General features: G+C 41.8%; 1 protein-coding gene across 3 annotated transcripts in view; it reads right to left on the bottom strand.

Annotated features, from left to right (window-relative positions):
• AATF (apoptosis antagonizing transcription factor) overlaps positions 1–17,592 on the bottom strand; it is an 82,691-nt gene extending 65,099 nt beyond the window's left edge. For all 3 annotated transcript variants that reach the window (XM_066636083.1, XM_066636084.1, XM_066636082.1), the window contains exons 1-4: positions 17,485–17,592; positions 12,159–12,338; positions 7,672–8,094; positions 6,282–6,419 (exon numbers count right to left, since the gene is read on the bottom strand). In XM_066636083.1, the coding sequence (XP_066492180.1) occupies positions 6,282–6,419; positions 7,672–8,094; positions 12,159–12,338; positions 17,485–17,572 (829 nt within the window). In that variant the 5' untranslated portion in view covers positions 17,573–17,592. The remainder of the gene's footprint in view (positions 1–6,281; positions 6,420–7,671; positions 8,095–12,158; positions 12,339–17,484) is intronic.

The raw sequence follows: 17,592 nt of genomic DNA, 5'->3' as shown, positions 1-17,592 counted from the left end.
GGTGACGCAGAAACCCAGTTCTCTGCATCTTCAAACCCAATTACCAATGGTGGGTAGGGGTCCTGGGCCATGACAATTATTCCTACCTACTTCCTGCTATCTTCAACAACCCAGGGTCAATGGTTCAAGGATGCCTGGATTTTTGCAGTTCACCATTATAACCAAATTTTGATTTAAGAAGGGAGAGAATGTTATCAGAACATCCCCACAATTCTCCAAGTCTTAAAAGCCCAAACAAAGCAACACTGCCCCTTTAAAAAATCATCCCATATAAATTATGGCCATAAACTTTTTTCCTGCAGTGCAGCCTAATTAATTCCTGTTCTATACACAAAGGGAAATGCTGGGTGACAAATGGGTGCGAAGCTTGAAAGCTGCCACGTCGGCAAAACATTTTCTACTTCAATTTATAAGCAATTTTGCAGTAAATCATCCTCCAGAATCCAAAATCCACAGGCAGTCGAGAACAGCCAGGCCATGCTGTGGTATGTAAAGCAAGATATAAAAAGGGGGCCACTAAGGGGAACAGGTTCAACTGCTGGAATGGGAGGGGCATTTTCCCCACTCTCCATTTCTCCAAACCTTCATACCGCCATTTAAAATTCTGCACAACATAACTTACACTGGGATTAACTGCATTGCTTGCAGTTCAATGTTCAAGGAAAAGATCAATGAGTAGAACATAAGAACAGCCCCACTGGATCAGGCCATAGGCCCATCTAGTCCAGCTTCCTGTATCTCACAGCGGCCCACCAAATGCCCCAGGGAGCACACCAGATAACAAGAGACCTCATCCTAGTGCCCTCCCTTGCATCTGGCATTCTGACATAACCCATTTCTAAAATCAGGAGGTTGCACATACACATCATGGCTTGTACCCCGTAAAGGATTTTTCCTCCAGAAACTTGTCCAATCCCCTTTTAAAGCCGTCTAGGCCAGACGCCAGCACCACATCCTGTGGCAAGGAGTTCCACAGACCGACCAAACGCTGAGTAACGAAATATTTTCTTTTGTCTGTCCTAACCTGCCCAACACTCAATTTTAGTGGATGTCCCCTGGTTCTGGTATTATGTGAGAGTGTAAAGAGCATCTCCCTATCCACTCTGTCCATCCCCTGCATAATTTTGTATGTCTCAATCATGTCCCCCCTCAGGCGTCTCTTTTCTAGGCTGAAGAGGCCCAAACGCCGTAGCCTTTCCTCATAAGGAAGGTGCCCCAGCCCCGTAATCATCTTAGTCACTCTTGCACCTTTTCCATTTCCACTATGTCTTTTTTGAGATGCGGCGACCAGAACTGGACACAATACTCCAGGTGTGGCCTTACCATCGATTTGTACAACAGCATTATAATACTAGCCGTTTTGTTCTCAATACCCTTCCTAATGATCCCAAGCATAGAATTGGCCTTCTTCACTGCCGCCGCACATTGGGTCGACACTTTCATCGACCTGTCCACCACCACCCCAAGATCTCTCTCCTGATCTGTCACAGACAGCTCAGAACCCATCAGCCTATATCTAAAGTTTGGATTTTTTGCCCCAATGTGCATGACTTGACACTTACTGACATTGAAGTGCATCTGCCATTTTGCTGCCCATTCTGCCAGTCTGGAGAAATCCTTCTGGAGCTCCTCACAATCACTTCTGTTCTTCACCACTCGGAAAAGTTTGGTGCCATCTGCAAACTTAGCCACTTCACTGCTCAACCCTGTCTCCAGGTCATTTATGAAGTGGTTGAAAAGCACCGGTTCCAGGACAGATCCTTGGGGCACACCGCTTTTCACCTCTTTCCATTGTGAAAATTGCCCACTGACACCCACTCTCTGCTTCCTGGCCTCCAACCAGTTCTCAATCCATGAGAGGACCTGTCCTCTAATTCCTTGACTGTGGAGTTTTTTCAGTAGCCTTTGGTGAGGGACCGTGTCAAACGCCTTCTGAAAGTCCAGATATATAATGTCCACGGGTTCTCCCACATCCACATGCCTGTTGACCTTTTCAAAGAATTCTATAAGGTTCGTGAGGCAAGACTTACCCTTACAAAAGCCGTGCTGACTCTCCCTCAGCAAGGCCTGTTCATCTATGTGTTTTGAGATCCTATCTTTGATGAGGCATTCCACCATCTTACCCGGTATGGATGTTAGGCTGACCGGCCTATAGTTTCCCGGGTCCCCCCTCTTTCCCTTTTTAAAAATAGGCGTGACATTTGCTATCCTCCAATCTTCTGGCACCGTGGCCGTTTTGAGGGACAAGTTGCATACCTTAGTCAAGAGATCTGCAACTTCATTCTTCAATTCCTTAATAACCCTTGGGTGGATGCCATCAGGGCCTGGTGACTTATTGATCTTTAATTTATCAATGAGGTCTGAAACATCTCTTTTAACCTCTGACTTAACTCCTCGGTCAGGAGGGGCCGTTCGGGCAGCGGTATCTGCCCGAGGTCTTCTGCCGTGAAGACAGATGCAAAGAACTCATTTAATTTCTCTGCCATCTCTAAGTCACCTTTTATCTCCCCTTTCCCTCCCTCACCATCAGAGGGCCAACCGCTTCTCTGGCGGGTTTCCTGCTTCTAACATATTTGAAGAAGCTTTTATTATTCCCCTTAATGTTGCTGGCCATGCGTTCCTCATAGTCTCGCTTGGCCTCCCCTATCACCTTCTTACATTTCTTTTGCCACAGTTTATGTTCCTTTTTATTCTCCTCATTAGGGCAAGACTTCCATTTACAGAAGGAAGCTTCCATTTACGGAAGTTGCTTCCATAGCACCTCGTTTCCCAGATGTGCTGTTTCTCCCAGACAGACTCTTCCCAGATTCAGCTTACGTGGGCACTGAGGAAAACAGAATGCTGGTCTAGATGAACCTTTGGCCTGATCCAGCAGAGCTTTTTCCATGTTCTTATGTTCCTTTTAGCTATTAGGGCCAAAAGATGAATATATACCTATCCCTCTATCAATTTATCTCATCCCCTCTGTGACTGTGCGAAAAAGCATCATAAAGAGGAACACAAGACCCATCCATCGAGCAAGACCAGAGATGCAGTCCAGCGGTGAAGAATGCATTTGTCTCACTGAGAGACAATACACCACAGAGAGAACTCACATCTTGCAGGCCTTGGGTACAGAAAACTGATACCCCAAAATCCCACACCACTGGAAAAATATGTCTAGATGCTAGTTTTAAGGAAACCATGAAGTCAACAGGACCTCCCTCAGAGTAGATACATACCCAACCAGGTGGCAAATTTTCATACTGCAATATCTTGCTGTATACAAAAGGCACCTACTGTACATTGATTTTTAAAGTGCGTATAATGAAAACTCTAATTGCCTTATCTAAAACTAGAGTCTGCCACACAGTTGAAGAACTTTAAGAATCATAAGCACTAGCAAAACAGATGGATTATATTTGCATATGGAAAAAATGTAGCAATAAGCATATTTTATATTCAGACAGATGCATGTGTCATAGCAAGCTTCATCTTGGAAGTGTCATTCCCTCCATTCAGAGAGAGAGAGAGAGAGAGAGAGGAAAGCCCCATTATAAGGTGATGTTTTTGCCACCTGTAGCTTTAGTAAATACTTGTTTCAAAATAAGTTTTTTTTAAATTTTGCTGTCTGATCAATCAGGGCCATCCTTTAGTCAATTAAAAGTTTAACTGATTAACGTAACTAATCAATTAAAATGTGTCAGCTCTAGTTAAAAGACAAACAATTAGTCCATTGAAAGGTCAGTGTATTTACAGGATTAAAAATCTACAGTGCCTAAAATTGCTAGCAATTTCTAAACACCAATGGATGGATCTTGGTTAAGCAAATAAGAAGTTTCTTTTATCTGAACAGAGCAACCCTAGACATGTTTGGTGCAAGCCCCATTGTGTTCAATGGGGTTTTCTCTCAGACGTCTCGATAGAACTGCAGGCTAAGGCTGAAATCTTCAACACACTTACAAGAGAATTAGCCCAAGCAGACACAATGAACCTGACTACTGGGTAAATATACATAGGATTACCCAGGGTTTTTAATTCTCAATCTCTCCTTATAGGTGCTTGAAGAGGAAATCAACAGAATCTATGTCATTGGATGATTTTCTTTAAACATACTGGTAGAGCTTAAAAAAGTTTATTATATATAAAATTCCACCTCTTTACAGAATTTATATATTAAACTCTTGTCCATAGCTGTGTTTTGCTTATGGGAAATATCAAAATGTCAACCATTGTTTCTGTTAAAGGTCTTTAATGATATTGCAGTTTCTGGACCTGTAATGAAACACACTGCTTGCTGCCGTTTGTAATGCATCTCATTAAATACATTAATGGCATGCGTTTTACTAAAAGGTCAGACTGAATATTGGTGGGAGTTTCCCTTTTAAACCAAAAATAAAATGAGACTTAGTTTAAAGCTACAGCTACCCATGAAGCAAAAAGAACTTCACCTGGTGCAGATCTTTGAACATGCCAAGGAAAACATATTTTCCAGTGAATTAGTATGATCTCCATGCCATCCATCTATCCTGGGATTTATATTTTGTCTTTCTGTCTCTGAAGAGGACCCTGGTACATTATAATACATCAATATCACCAACAGAAAAATTAACAATCTAGAAAAGTATAATAAAACCAAACAATAACATTTAACAAAATTGAGTCAAAAACAGTCAAAAATAGAAAGGAATGTCAAACAAAAAAAGTTTTGAAACAAAGGAGAGACTGACAACCCTCAAAGGGGAAGGAAGCTCTATAAACCTGGGGGCAATCACTATAAAGGTCCTGTAACAAATATCTGCCCTCACACCAGCTGGACTTCTAAAAGAAAGGAAATACACAGCATATAATTCAGCATTCTGAATCACAGTTTGGTTTTATGTCTGACAGTGATGGTGTAGGCTGCAAATTATTTTATTATTTAGGATATTTACATGCCACTTTTCTACAAAAGTTTGAAAAGTAATTTACATTGCAAAAGAAAAGATGGTTCCCTGTTCAGAAAGAGGTCAAAAACTGAAGAGAGACACCAGGGGAATAATTACCACCATTACCAAGATACAGGTCCAACCTTTATATATATGGATTTTTTATACACAGATTTGACTCAACATGAATGGCTTCTGCAAATGAGAAGGAATGTGCTGATGCCTGGAGAAGGGGAAAATGCACCCCTTTAAAATTAGTTTAAAAAACTGAACAGTCCTTTAACAATAGCCTCGTTAATGAGAGATGGGGGGCAACTAGCTGACAATCCATCAATCCTCCTCTCTCCAGTGGACCCCTCCCTTCCCCCTAAGCAGTGAAAGAAAGGCGATTGCTTTGCATTGGTGAAGGGAGGGACTGAGTGAAGTTCTTGGAGGAGGACTGATTGATGGATTGTCTTCTTAATGACTCTTATCTTAGAGTCAGCAAGGTCAGCAAGGCTGTTTTTAAATCAACCTAGCAAAGAAACTATGTTTTTTAAATTGATTTTTGCCATCCAAGTGAGTGCTTGGAAGGGTTCCCACCAAATAATGAGGCTCAACCTGTACTTCAATTACTGGGAGGGATACTATGCTGGGATGAAGAGGGACAGTTGCTCTCCTCCTGCTAAATATAAGAGAAACACTCCTCTGAAAGTTGCCCTGCCCATTTAAGAGGAACCAATGCCATGGTCACAATGTCATGATTGTGCTATGCAAGCAAAGTCTAGCCTGGGAAGCAATCCACAGCATGGCTTTCAGTTAGAAAAACTGAAACAGAGGCTCTCACCCCTCAGACCACAAAATCGTACCTTGCACGGTCATCTGCTTAGGGACCAGAGCAGGGACAAAAGTAAAAAAATGATGAATGCCAAAGCATAGCTTTATTAACTTGCAAATTTATTTTGGCTAACAAAAAACATAAATAACTAATAATCTAACACATGTAAATGCATGTGAAACCTAAACAAACAGAAATAAAGACAAACATATGGACAAAATTGAAATACAGCTATAACTGTAAATGGCTGAAAGCAAAGCAAGGGCAGTCAAGATACTGCTGTATTTGAAAGTGTGTAGGAAATGACTAGCAAGATTTGAGATAAAAATCCAAAGTGATAAAGTACATTTTTAAACTGATAGGAGGTCAGGCTAGCTCCTCCTCCAAACAAATAAAGCAACATATACTCATCTAAGGAAATATGCTTAAATTTGAATAATACATGTAGTTTATAAAATGTGGATCACTTTGGTTCCAAAACTGGATCTCCTTTGCCTTCTAAAGCACAGAAAATACACATCCATGCCTATAAGGAAAAGATACAAACTGGTTCTTACTGTTCTTGAGTGCACTGGCAAACTCCTCTCCTCCTCTTTTCTTGAACTCTGGGAAGGTATCTGGCTGCGGAAGCTGGTTGGCTGTCAGGAGGACCTTCTGCAGTTTGATTCGTCCTTCTAAGAGCTGATCCCATAGAGCTTAAGAGACAGAAACAGAAAACATGGCTTTAGTGATTTTCTGCAGACACATCAAATAACTCTTTCCTTTCTTATTTTCCTGGAGGGATATTAAACTAGCCTGAATCTTTCCAAATGCAGAATGCGATCAGTTTATTTTAACTAATATGCAGATCTTGAACCCTCTATTGTGATTTTCTGAGGTTTCTCATGTTCAACAAGAGAGTAAACACTCTCCCTTTGCTCATCTGTCAGGCTCTCTAAAGATGTTTAGGAAACAAATGAACACTGCTTTTTCTTTACTTTTGAATGGAGTCAACTGCATGCCACTAAAGTGAAAATGCCAGTTGTTTTAAACTTCACTTCATATTGGAAGGGTTTATGCTATTCTTGTGATGGACAGGCAGAATATAAATATTTTAAAATAAATATCCTGTTCCGGCTCGCAGGTTCTTCTAAGACACACACATTCTAGCAACAGTGTTTACATGAAAGAATTTTACAGGCCCCTCAAAAATGCATTTTGTGTTTATGATTGCACTGTTCTAAGAATTCACAGAACCTCGGACCCAGTTCCCACACTGAGCCTCCATGTTCAGACACCAACCTCTCCTTCAGCAGAAACAAACATGCTTTCGCAGTCAAACAGCATAATACGTTGAACATTTTCTGTGAGGTGACCTTAAGACTGAGGCCTTACATTTTTTAGGCTGCAATCCTAACCACACTTTCCTGGGGTAAGTCCCACTGAACAAAATAGGACTGAGTAGACCTAGTTAGGATTGTGCTCACAGACTGCTGTTTTAAATCTAAAACAACATAAAATATGACTGATACAGAAATACCTCTCATAACATAGGGTATACATTCCAAAAAGTTGAGAACTGCATGAAACAGTGCTATAGGAAACATCATTAAAGATAAGGCAGGAAATTGGCACAGATTGGCCCCACACTTCCAGAATGACCTATTTCCACTGACTAGAATAGATGTTGATCTGGCCAGGACAAAGGGCACTGTAACAAATCTGTGCTAAAGGAAATAGTGTTATGAGAGGTTTACTGTACCTGCTTGGGGGAAGGGAGGGAAAAAAAAGACAGTTTACATTTTCAGTATGAGTGAAATTGCCTAGGTGATTCCTACTAAACTGGAAAATCACTACTTTAAAGACGGAATCCGCATTGTATTAAGGTGCAGCATCCAATTTTCTAAGGGAAGCTTAAATGCTTGTTGAGACCACATAGAAAAAGACAGAAAAGTTAGAAATACTAACCTATCTGATTTTTTACAGCTTTTCCTTTCTCTACTTCTTCAGCCACTTTGTCTTTAGAGAACGTCAACAGCACACCATCGTCTTTGCTCTCACTCACGTCCGCCATCTTCTGCTCAGCCTCAGAATCTTCCCCGGATTCCACTTCATCCTCGCTGTCTTCTTCCATGCTCATGTCCTCCTCCTCTTCGCTTCCTATGTCATCCATTCCCTCTGCAAATTTCTCAAAACTGTCAATAGCATGTAATTTGAAACTTGGTTTCTCCTCTTCCCCCTGGTCACTGTCAAGACTGTAGGTAGCATTCTCTTCTTCCTCATTGTCGTCATCCTCCTCCTCTATTTCTGAATCATCATCTAGTTCTTCCTCCTCATGGTCAGTGCCAAGGTTGCTTTCCTCCATTTCCTCGCTGTTTGATGTTTGTTCATCTGTTGATTACAAAAGGTAACAAACAATGCTCATCCAGTATGAAGTACAACCACCTATAAATCCAAGATGGCTCTAAACCAAGCACATGGGAAAAATGAAAACCAGTTCGGTGCATCAGTAGTTTAATAAAAGTTTGTTTGTTTTTGATGTCATTTTGGATCTTTTTAAATTTTAATTTTTACTCTCAAGATCTTATGTTTAAATGTAAACAGGTACTATAGGTGGAATACCTTTGCTAACTAGGCAACGACACACCTTTTAAAGTGGCACTTATATTTATCCAGGGGAGAGCAACTGTTCATCATTCAAATATAACAACCCTTCCAGTGGCTGTTGCCTCCTTGTGTTTCTTTTTAGATTGTGAGCCCTCTTGGGACAGGAAATCATCTTCTCATTCTTTGGCTACATAAACTGCTTTGAGAACTTTTGTTTAAAAAGTGATACACAAATAAATATTTCAAATAAATACATAAATAGCCATGTTGGTCTTCAATAGGAGAGACCTGTATTCAAGTCTTTTCTCAGCCATTAATCTCACCAACTGACTTTGGGCCAGTCACTTCCTTTCATCACAACCTAATCATCAGCACCAGCAGAAAAGGGCAGGCTTGCCACTGTGTGACCATTTCCAATGCTTCTCTACCTATATGCATGTTGCTATAGGTAAATGAAACACATACGCAATTCATAATAACGGTATTGCTATAGCACTAGTCATAGCTATTCCAAAATTCCCATTGGAACATGGAACCATGAGGGATGGAGCCCCGATGACCATGGCCACAGGGGATGGGATGTGGCTCAGTGGGCATGAATGCAGAAGGCCCAAAGATTGATCCCTGGAAGCATCTCTACAGAAAGCCTGAGAAACCCTGGAAAAGGTGCTGCCATCAGAGTAGACAATATTGAGCTAGATGGTCCAAGAGTCTGACTCAGCAAAAGGCAGTTTCATATGTTCCTGAAACGTCCTGTATGTCACCAGGTTACGGAATCTTGATAACCCTAATTTAGTAGCCCAAGTCTATACGTCTGGGAATCTTTGGCTGTACAAGTTAAAGTTTATGTTCTTAAAAATCCAGATTCGTTTCCCCTGAAGGCTCCCTCTTTACAACATTTCCAATATACAAAGCTTAAAATATGAATTTTGCAATGTTTGCCCAAGGGCTGAGAATGACTGGCATGTTCAGGGAGCCCCCTGGCAGATTAAAACCTCAAATTCACGCTTTCTTGCAGCAGCTGAACTGATTATCAGATCCATTGATTAGCTGACAGCCTTTCCCATTAAATAATGAGATAATGGGGGAGCATTACAAGGTGATCAAGCTCCTTTACGCACATCTTTATAAGAGGAAATGGTACAAGAACAGGATACAGCTCCTGAGAGATCCATCAGAGTAAAAAAAGGGGCTGCCATTTTCCCTCCCAAGAAACTGAGAAGGATTTAATAATGAACTTTCGCAATGGGAATATATTATTTAGGGGGAGACAGCAATGTTTCAGGATTACGAAGAGAGTCTTTCAGATACACAGAGAAAACACACACTACAATGTAAAAATTCACACAGACTTTGAAGATAAGGAACTGCCTTGCACTGAGTCAACCCATTAGTCCATCTGGCTCAGTGCTGTCTACACTGACTGGCAGCAGCTCTCCAGGGTTTCAGACAAAGAAATGTCTACCCAATGGAAAAGCCAGAGGTGGTAGAATGATTGTACCACTTCAGACTGGTACACCACTTCATCTCATTTGTTCATTCTCTCTCTCTCTCTCTCTCTCACACACACACACACACACACACACACACACAAGAGAGAGAGAGAGAGAGAGAGAGAGATATCCTCATCTTAAAAAAGAGAGCGAGAACAGCCCAACAGGAGGCAGGCTACAGCAGAACCTCTCCCCTGATATGCCCTCTTCTGAACATTGATCCACCCAGGTTGAGTACTGCACATTAACTGGCAGCATCTGGAGCTTCAGGTAGGCACTGTTTCCGGCCTGCCTTGGAGATGCCAGGCCTAGATTTTCTGTCTGTACATGCAGAACCTCTACCACTGAGCTACAGTCCTTCCCCAATACTGCTGAAAGGAGGGCTGCCCAGAAATGTTTCCTGAAAAGAAATCTATATAGACTTTCAGACTTAGATTTTTTTTAATTATTATTAATGCACAGATGATAGGCTGAGCACCAAATACAATAAAATCTATACAGTAAACCAACAATGAACTTTGCAGAACAGACACAGGACTGCGTGAATGAGACATGCTATTGACCATAACCCAATGGCAGGAAAGGAGATGGGGAAAATGGAATAGCAGCTGCTCCACCCAGCATGGTGCATCACTTCATAATATGCATGTGAACTTAATGCCCACAAGCAGATGCAAGTGAAACATAAGAAACCACCTTTATCCTGAGTCAGACCAGCTCAGTACAGTCTACACCAGTGGGTTCCCAAATTTACTGCTGCTACAATGCCCTCAGGGCCCAAAAGTGAATGACGACTAAGCGAAGCATGTCATGTGGTGATGTCACTGTCATTCACTTCCGGGTTCTGAGGCCTAATGCAAGTCTCTAAACAGTAGTAAGGTCAAGATTGACAAGGGGACTTTTCACAGCATGCTGTTTTCACACATTATAGCTCTGACCGCTGCATTGAGCCTCCTGCCGCTGTCTGAAAGCTTATACTGCAGTCTTGCTGCCGGGTGGCCTACAACATCCTGGGGTGTTGCAATGCAGACTGGCAACCATTTGGTCTACTATAGTTTTCAGGACCCACTGGTGGGTTGCAACCTGATTTTGGTGGGTCTCCAGAGGGTGATGGAAAGATCAAATAACTAATTGCCTCAAACCCTGAGGTCATTCAAAAATCAGATACAGTAGCTGCTAATTATCCTGCAAAGAGTTCAGCTCCTGCAGTTTGCACACATGTGTAAATATAGAGAGATTAACGCTTGAGGGTCTTTTTCTAGTTATTAGTTATAAATGAATGAATATTTCTAGATTTCCTTTTTTTTAATTCTGGAAATCCTACGGGGGTTCCGAAAGAGTGTCATTTAAAAAAGTGAGCTCCAGTGCTTAAAAGTTTGAGAACCACTGGTCTACACTGACCAGTAATAGCTCTCCAGGATTTTAGGCAGGGGTCCTTCCCAGTTCTACCCCAAGATGCCACCAGGGACTGAATCTGGGATCTTTAGTATGCAGAGCAGATCACCATGAATAAAAAATGGAAGGATGGTTTCTACTATTTGTCATAACCTTTGGGATAGAAGACTTCCCTTGCTAGAACAAAGTTCTAGAGCAGCATTCTGCTTTCAACAGTGGCAAGTTACTTGCATGCCAATGCTCACAAGTAGGACATGAAAGTGATGTGACCCTTCCCTGTTGTTCATCCCCAGATAGGTATTTAGAGCTATAAAGCCTCTGACTATTGATGTTCTACTTGGCTAGAGTTTTATCGGTCAAGTCATTCAGCAGGGAATCCCAGAAGATGGAATTCTTAATTCCATAAACTGGCATTCCATAATCCTGCCATGTTCCTGCTGCAAATGCCAGCCAATGAGCAGTATTTAGAGCATGCGACACACATGAAGAACACATCAAGTTGCCTTAAAATGAATAGGAGCATTGGTTTGTCCAGTCCAACATGATTCTGGAAGTGTCATTCCATGATTCCAGAGAATTCCTGCCAACTAGAGATGTTAAATATTGAACGTGGAACTTACAGGATTCAAAGCATGCATCTACATTACTGACCACAAACTTGTTTCCAGCATGCTTTAACCATCATGATGTCTCCCAAAGAATCCTGGAGACTGCAGTACTGCAAAGATGCAATACAAAGAATTGTATTACAATACAAAATGCAAAGAATTTTTAGGAGATAACCAGAAACTCGTCCAACTGTCACCATTCCCCAGGGTTTCTTGGGCCAGAAGCCACAGCAGTTTAAAAATACGTTCAATGCATTACATAATTGTGACTCCAATGTAACCCTGGTTTCCAAATCAGGGAGCTGGGCAAGAGAGTAGTGGAAACAAAAAGCAGCAGCATGTAGGGTCTCACCAAATGTTTGAGCATCTCCCCACTGCTCTTCCGCCAAGGCTTTGCGTGATGTGGTCTTCCCAAGATATCGTTTATCAGCATCCAGAAGGTTGGTGGAGACTCTCTTCTGTATGTGGCCAACAGCAAGGATCTCATCAAGGGCTCCTTCATCATATCTATCAACAACTTTGGCTGCAGTAGCTACAAAGAAAGAATAAGGAATTTAAGTTTTCTAATACTTTTCCTCCCTTGTGGGGTTCCCTCTCTGTGCATTGTCTCATACTACTCCCTATTCCTGCAACAGCCTTTCTTCAACAACTGCTTCAGCAGAAAGGGGTTGCAGAAACAGCTTTGTGATACCTTACTCCCTCTCCACTGAAACCCACATTTTTCCTATCTAATAATACAAATTCCTAGTCCTTTTCTCAAAAACAAAAATGAATATTTTCACATTTTTCTACCACCCTTCCTCCAAGGTGCTCCAGGTGATGTACAAAGATCCTCCCCTCCTTTTGTCCACACAATATCCCTGTGAGGTATAGGCAAGGCTGAAAGATAGTGACTGGCACAGCGTCATTCAGGAAGCTTCATGACTGTGGAATGTGAACCTGGATCTTCCAGGTCAACATCAGAATCCACCATCCAGGATCTACAGTATTTGTGAAGAAAAGGTGATGCCTGCCACCCATAATTTAAGATTTTTTGCAATTAAAAAAATATATATACTGTGATTAATCAGAGCCAATCCATACTTTTTAATCAATTATTTAACGGATCAGTCAATTGAACAATGCAATCCTACCGAGGCAGTATCCGATTCTAGGACTTTTGTTACATAAAACCTAGACACCTCTCACCAATTACACAGGCCAGCACATATTTTGCTGTCTTAAACATTAGATCTATTCCTGGGTATATTTGGGGTGCTGATTCCAAAAGCAGCATCAGTTTTACCCTATCATATCTAGTTTCAGAGATAAGACATAGCTACATTAGTAAATGATTCGAGCAACTTCCTTGTGAGAAAACCATGGCATAGGCTTCTTCATGAGGAAGCTACCCAAACCATTTACTAACAAGACTATACTATATCTCTATAACTAGATGTGATAGGCAAAACGGATGCCATTTTTGGAATCAGCACCCCAAATTCATACAAAACCATCATAAATTTGAAAAAAAGTTTTCTGACCCTCAATTTTGCAGGCCATTATCAGACTAGGTATTTAACTAGCATAGTAAGTGCAAGTTATAGGATCTGGAGCTTGTATAATGCAACACTCAAGGTCCTAAGCAAGTTGGTGTCTTGCTTCTGCAAACCTCTGCCCTTTTCTCCTTGCTGCCCCCTGCGTCACCAGGGTGCTGCCTTCCTTATTTCCTTTAAATCCTTCCTCAAAAACCACCTTTTTTGTGAGATTGTTGGCCCAATCCCCTAGCCCCCGAACTATACAGTAGTTAACAGCACAATTTCGTGTATGTCTACTCAGAAGTAAACCCCACTGAGTTCAATGGAACTTACTCCCATACAAGTGTATTGGATTGCAAACTGAGTCTATATAAACAAATGATAATCACATATTCTTCCCCCCATTGTTCCCCGCATCCACTTCTTCAGTTGTCTCCCTTGTGCCTCACTGGGCAAAAACCTGTCTTTTCATTCTATGTATGTAATGGGATGATATAAATACTGCTATTTATGAGCTTTATTTCACAACAACAAACACAAAAGAGAGGCCTTATTGCAACAAGACAATGAAGCAAGCAAGAACATTTAAAAGTGAGCCAATCTATTGCAGTTACTGATCTCCTGTATAGCATTCTTCTCAAGACCGTAATCTTTGTAAAATTCTATTCTCACTTTTATTTTCATTCATGTGCATAGCATCCCATACACAAAATTATAGGGTTAGGGGTGCGCATCCAGTTGAGTGATCCAATTGGCTCAACATCGCTAAGTGCTTTTGGTAATGCATCTTTGCGAATGTTAATGCCCCATTTATGGCAGCTATTTACTTGGCAGAGGGGGAGGATAGAAATAAAAAAACACAGGCTATAAAGGATGAAACTGTCCTTAAAACACTCAAGAAGATACCAAACTCCAATTGACTATAGAGGCAATCAGAAACAAAGCAGAGTTTCTCAGTTTACATACAAGTCTGGATAATTTTGCACTGCTTTCAAGTACCAATGGTGCACAGAAAGAAGGTAAAGCTACACAAAAGCCCTTTGCAGTCTGGAACCAAGTTACCTAAAATGATCACCTGCTCCCATACCAGCCTGCTTGACCCTTGATATTGTCCACTAAGGCAGATACAACTGGAGTATGCTAAAGATAGACATTTTTGGAGCTAGAAAGATCAGAAAGGCTTCCTTGCCTGTGCTATTTAAAAAAAAAAACACAGAAAACTATTCTATTCTGCAAAGCCCTCCAATCCTAAACTTAGTTTTTACTGCTGAAACTTGATTTTTACTGCCTGCTACTTTTTTAATTTGACTATAAAATTGTCAAACACAAATGGAATACTTATGATTTTTATAAACTTCCTTTGGTTCTTAAAAAGTGGTATATTAAAATTTATAGCATCTTTAGAATGGGAACAGTATGCCTAATCTAGCCTTATTGACGTAGCATCTGCTACAGGAGACAGACAGACAAAGCTTAAGAAACTGGATGCAAGTGACAGGCTTGAGTGCTCTATTTCCTTTTCCCAATATTAACCATGTGAAAGTATTAGGCGCATAGCTAAACATGATTTGCTTTCAACCAAGGTTTGAAGCTGCTTTACTAACCATAATGCAAGATCATCTTGCATTAAATGCTGACACAATCCTATGGCAGACTAGGGCCAAACTGTGGTTTGTCTCATTTACCTACAGCACCTACCAATAGCAGCTGTTTTGTCCATGAGGCATTTGGAACCACTCCCTAGTCCCCATATCCTACTCCTGTAATTAATGTAACAGTAATGACTTCAAATTCTTCCCCTGCATATCCCTGCTTCCATTCCCCTCCCATCTTCCCTCTCTTCTGTATCCTTTGCATCTGTTTCTTGACTGTATGCCCATCATGGCAGAGGCCTGTCCTTTCTTTCATAAAATACTATATATATGAACAGTACTATATAAACACTATCTCAGATGTTTTAGCTTGTCCTAATAACGGTATTTTCCGACTACACATTTGATTCTTTTTCTTTAAAAAAATTTTTATTTTGGATACACAAACAAAACACGTAAGCTACAATTTTTTTTTTTAAAACCTAACAAAAACTTTGTAAGCTGCTGAGTACAGGTTACAGAAATAATACAGATGATTGGGGGCATAAAATATATACACACAGAAGAGAATTAAGGAAAAAATTACTAACTGCTAACACAGGCATGCACACACCCCATCCTTTAAAGTGAAGGTTATTACTCTGAAACATAAGAAGGAATGTATGATCTGTAACTGAACTAAGTACCGTATGTAAAAAACGCAGTCTTACTGTCACATTAGGATTTCTTGGCTGCCGTACTTGCCAAGTGAATAACCATAGTTTCCACAATCTTTTCAATCCACGGCTCTTTAAGTGATAAAATCCTACACAGAATTTGCAAACATGTTCAAGAAGATCCTAACCTACCTAATAAGGATGTTGTGAGGACAAAATGATGAAGGGAAATGAGAAGAACCGTATATACAATCCTGAGCTCCTTGGAGGAAGGATGCAATATCAACTGATAACACCCTACCTTTGGAACTCACACCCCAGGAAAATCGGGTTGGTCCTCTCCATTCCATCTCTTATGTAGAAGCCAAATACTTTATTTAAAAAGCCTCTTAACATCACAACAAAGTGATCTCACACAGGTTTCATTAATTCACAGTTGCTGCCCTGCTTTTTTTATTTCACTTTACATTTTTAAGTTTCTTATGCCTGTACAAAGCCCTTTGAGATTATAATGATCATTTCTACCCCAACCTTCCTCTAAGTCAGCCATTTTCAACCACTGTGCTGTGGCACACTGGTGTGCCGCGAATGGTCACCAGGTGTGCCGCGGGAGTTTGGTGGAGGGTCATTTATTAATAGGATCATTGGGGATATGAGCCCCCCCCCCCACAAACAGAAAGGTGTGCCTTGTCAATTGTTCAAAAACTGATGGTGTGCCTTGACAATTTTAGTACCTTGTTGCTGTGCCATGAGATGAAAAAAGGTTGAAAATCACTGCTCTAAGTGGTTCCCAAACTGTGGATTGAGACCTACTAGTCAGTCACAAGCTGATTTTTGGTGAGTCACAATAAGTTTACAAATTTTTTTTTTAATTTTGCAAGCACCCTTTTCCCAGTTTGCAGAAGGAAACTGCACCAGTTGGAAATCTGAATAGAAAGACAGTTCTTGTGGCTGGAATGCTAACCTGTGGTATGAGGTCATCATCAGACCCCCAAATTAAAATGACACATTTTCCTATTTTCTCTAGTAATTGGCAGCTCCCAAACTTTGAGCCACAGAATCCTTGCATAAAACTCACTGCCCTAACCAATGAATAGGACTGTAGGGGGAAGGAGGACCAATGGCCTAGCAGGTCTTTGTGGCTTTGGGTTTGGGAGAGGACGAGCTGTCCTCATCACTCCATCACATAACCACAACCATTACCACAACCTGTGGCGAGACTAATGACACACTGGGTCTTTTGTCTATCCTAACTCTCCCAACACTCAGTTTTAGTGGATGTCCCCTAGTTCTGGTGTTAAGTGAATTTCTGGAAAAGGTCCATCACGGTTTACAAGTCTTGATGGGTATGTGCTGTCTCCTGATTTTAGAAGTAGGCTTCCTCAGAATGCCAGTGCAAGGGAGGGCACCAGGACGCAGGTCTCTTGTTATCTTGTGTGCTCCCGGAGACATCTGCTGGGCCACTGTGAAACACAGGAAGCTGAAGTGGTTGGGCCTTTGGCCTGATCCAGTGGGGCTCCTCTGATGTTATGAGATCTGGGGAGGAGACGGACAGAGCAACCCCTTATCTACTCTTATCACCATAAACCGTGGCAAAGAGTTCCGCAGGCACTCCATTTTAATGGCTGGTTCTGGCGTTGAGTGAGAAAAAGGCCCTCCATCCCAAGGCACGTGGCCAGAGGCCATCAGCACAACCAGTGGCAAGAAGTCCCGCAGACTAATGACACGCTTCCTTCCGTCCCTCTCAACTCAGGCTCAGCCCCTGGTTCTGGCTCAGACCAGACCAGCGTTGCCACCGACCCACGTGCCCAGGACTTCCTCACACACCGCCCACTGAACTCAGCCTGCCCCGCTGCAGGAGAGGGGCGCGTCCCCCTTCTCAGCCACCCCCCCCCGCGGCCTCCTGCCCTCACCGTCCTCGGGGTCGTCTTCGGGGTCTTCCTGGGCTCGCGGCAGCGGGTTGAGGAGAAGCTCCAGCTCCTCCGCTAAGGGCGCCGCCATTTTGTTTCCGGGGCTTTCGC

This window comes from Tiliqua scincoides, chromosome 8 (assembly GCF_035046505.1).
Source record: "Tiliqua scincoides isolate rTilSci1 chromosome 8, rTilSci1.hap2, whole genome shotgun sequence".
Taxonomy (NCBI): domain Eukaryota; kingdom Metazoa; phylum Chordata; class Lepidosauria; order Squamata; family Scincidae; genus Tiliqua; species Tiliqua scincoides.
Note: the sequence above shows the minus strand (reverse complement) of the source record. Positions and strands in the feature narration are given on the sequence as shown.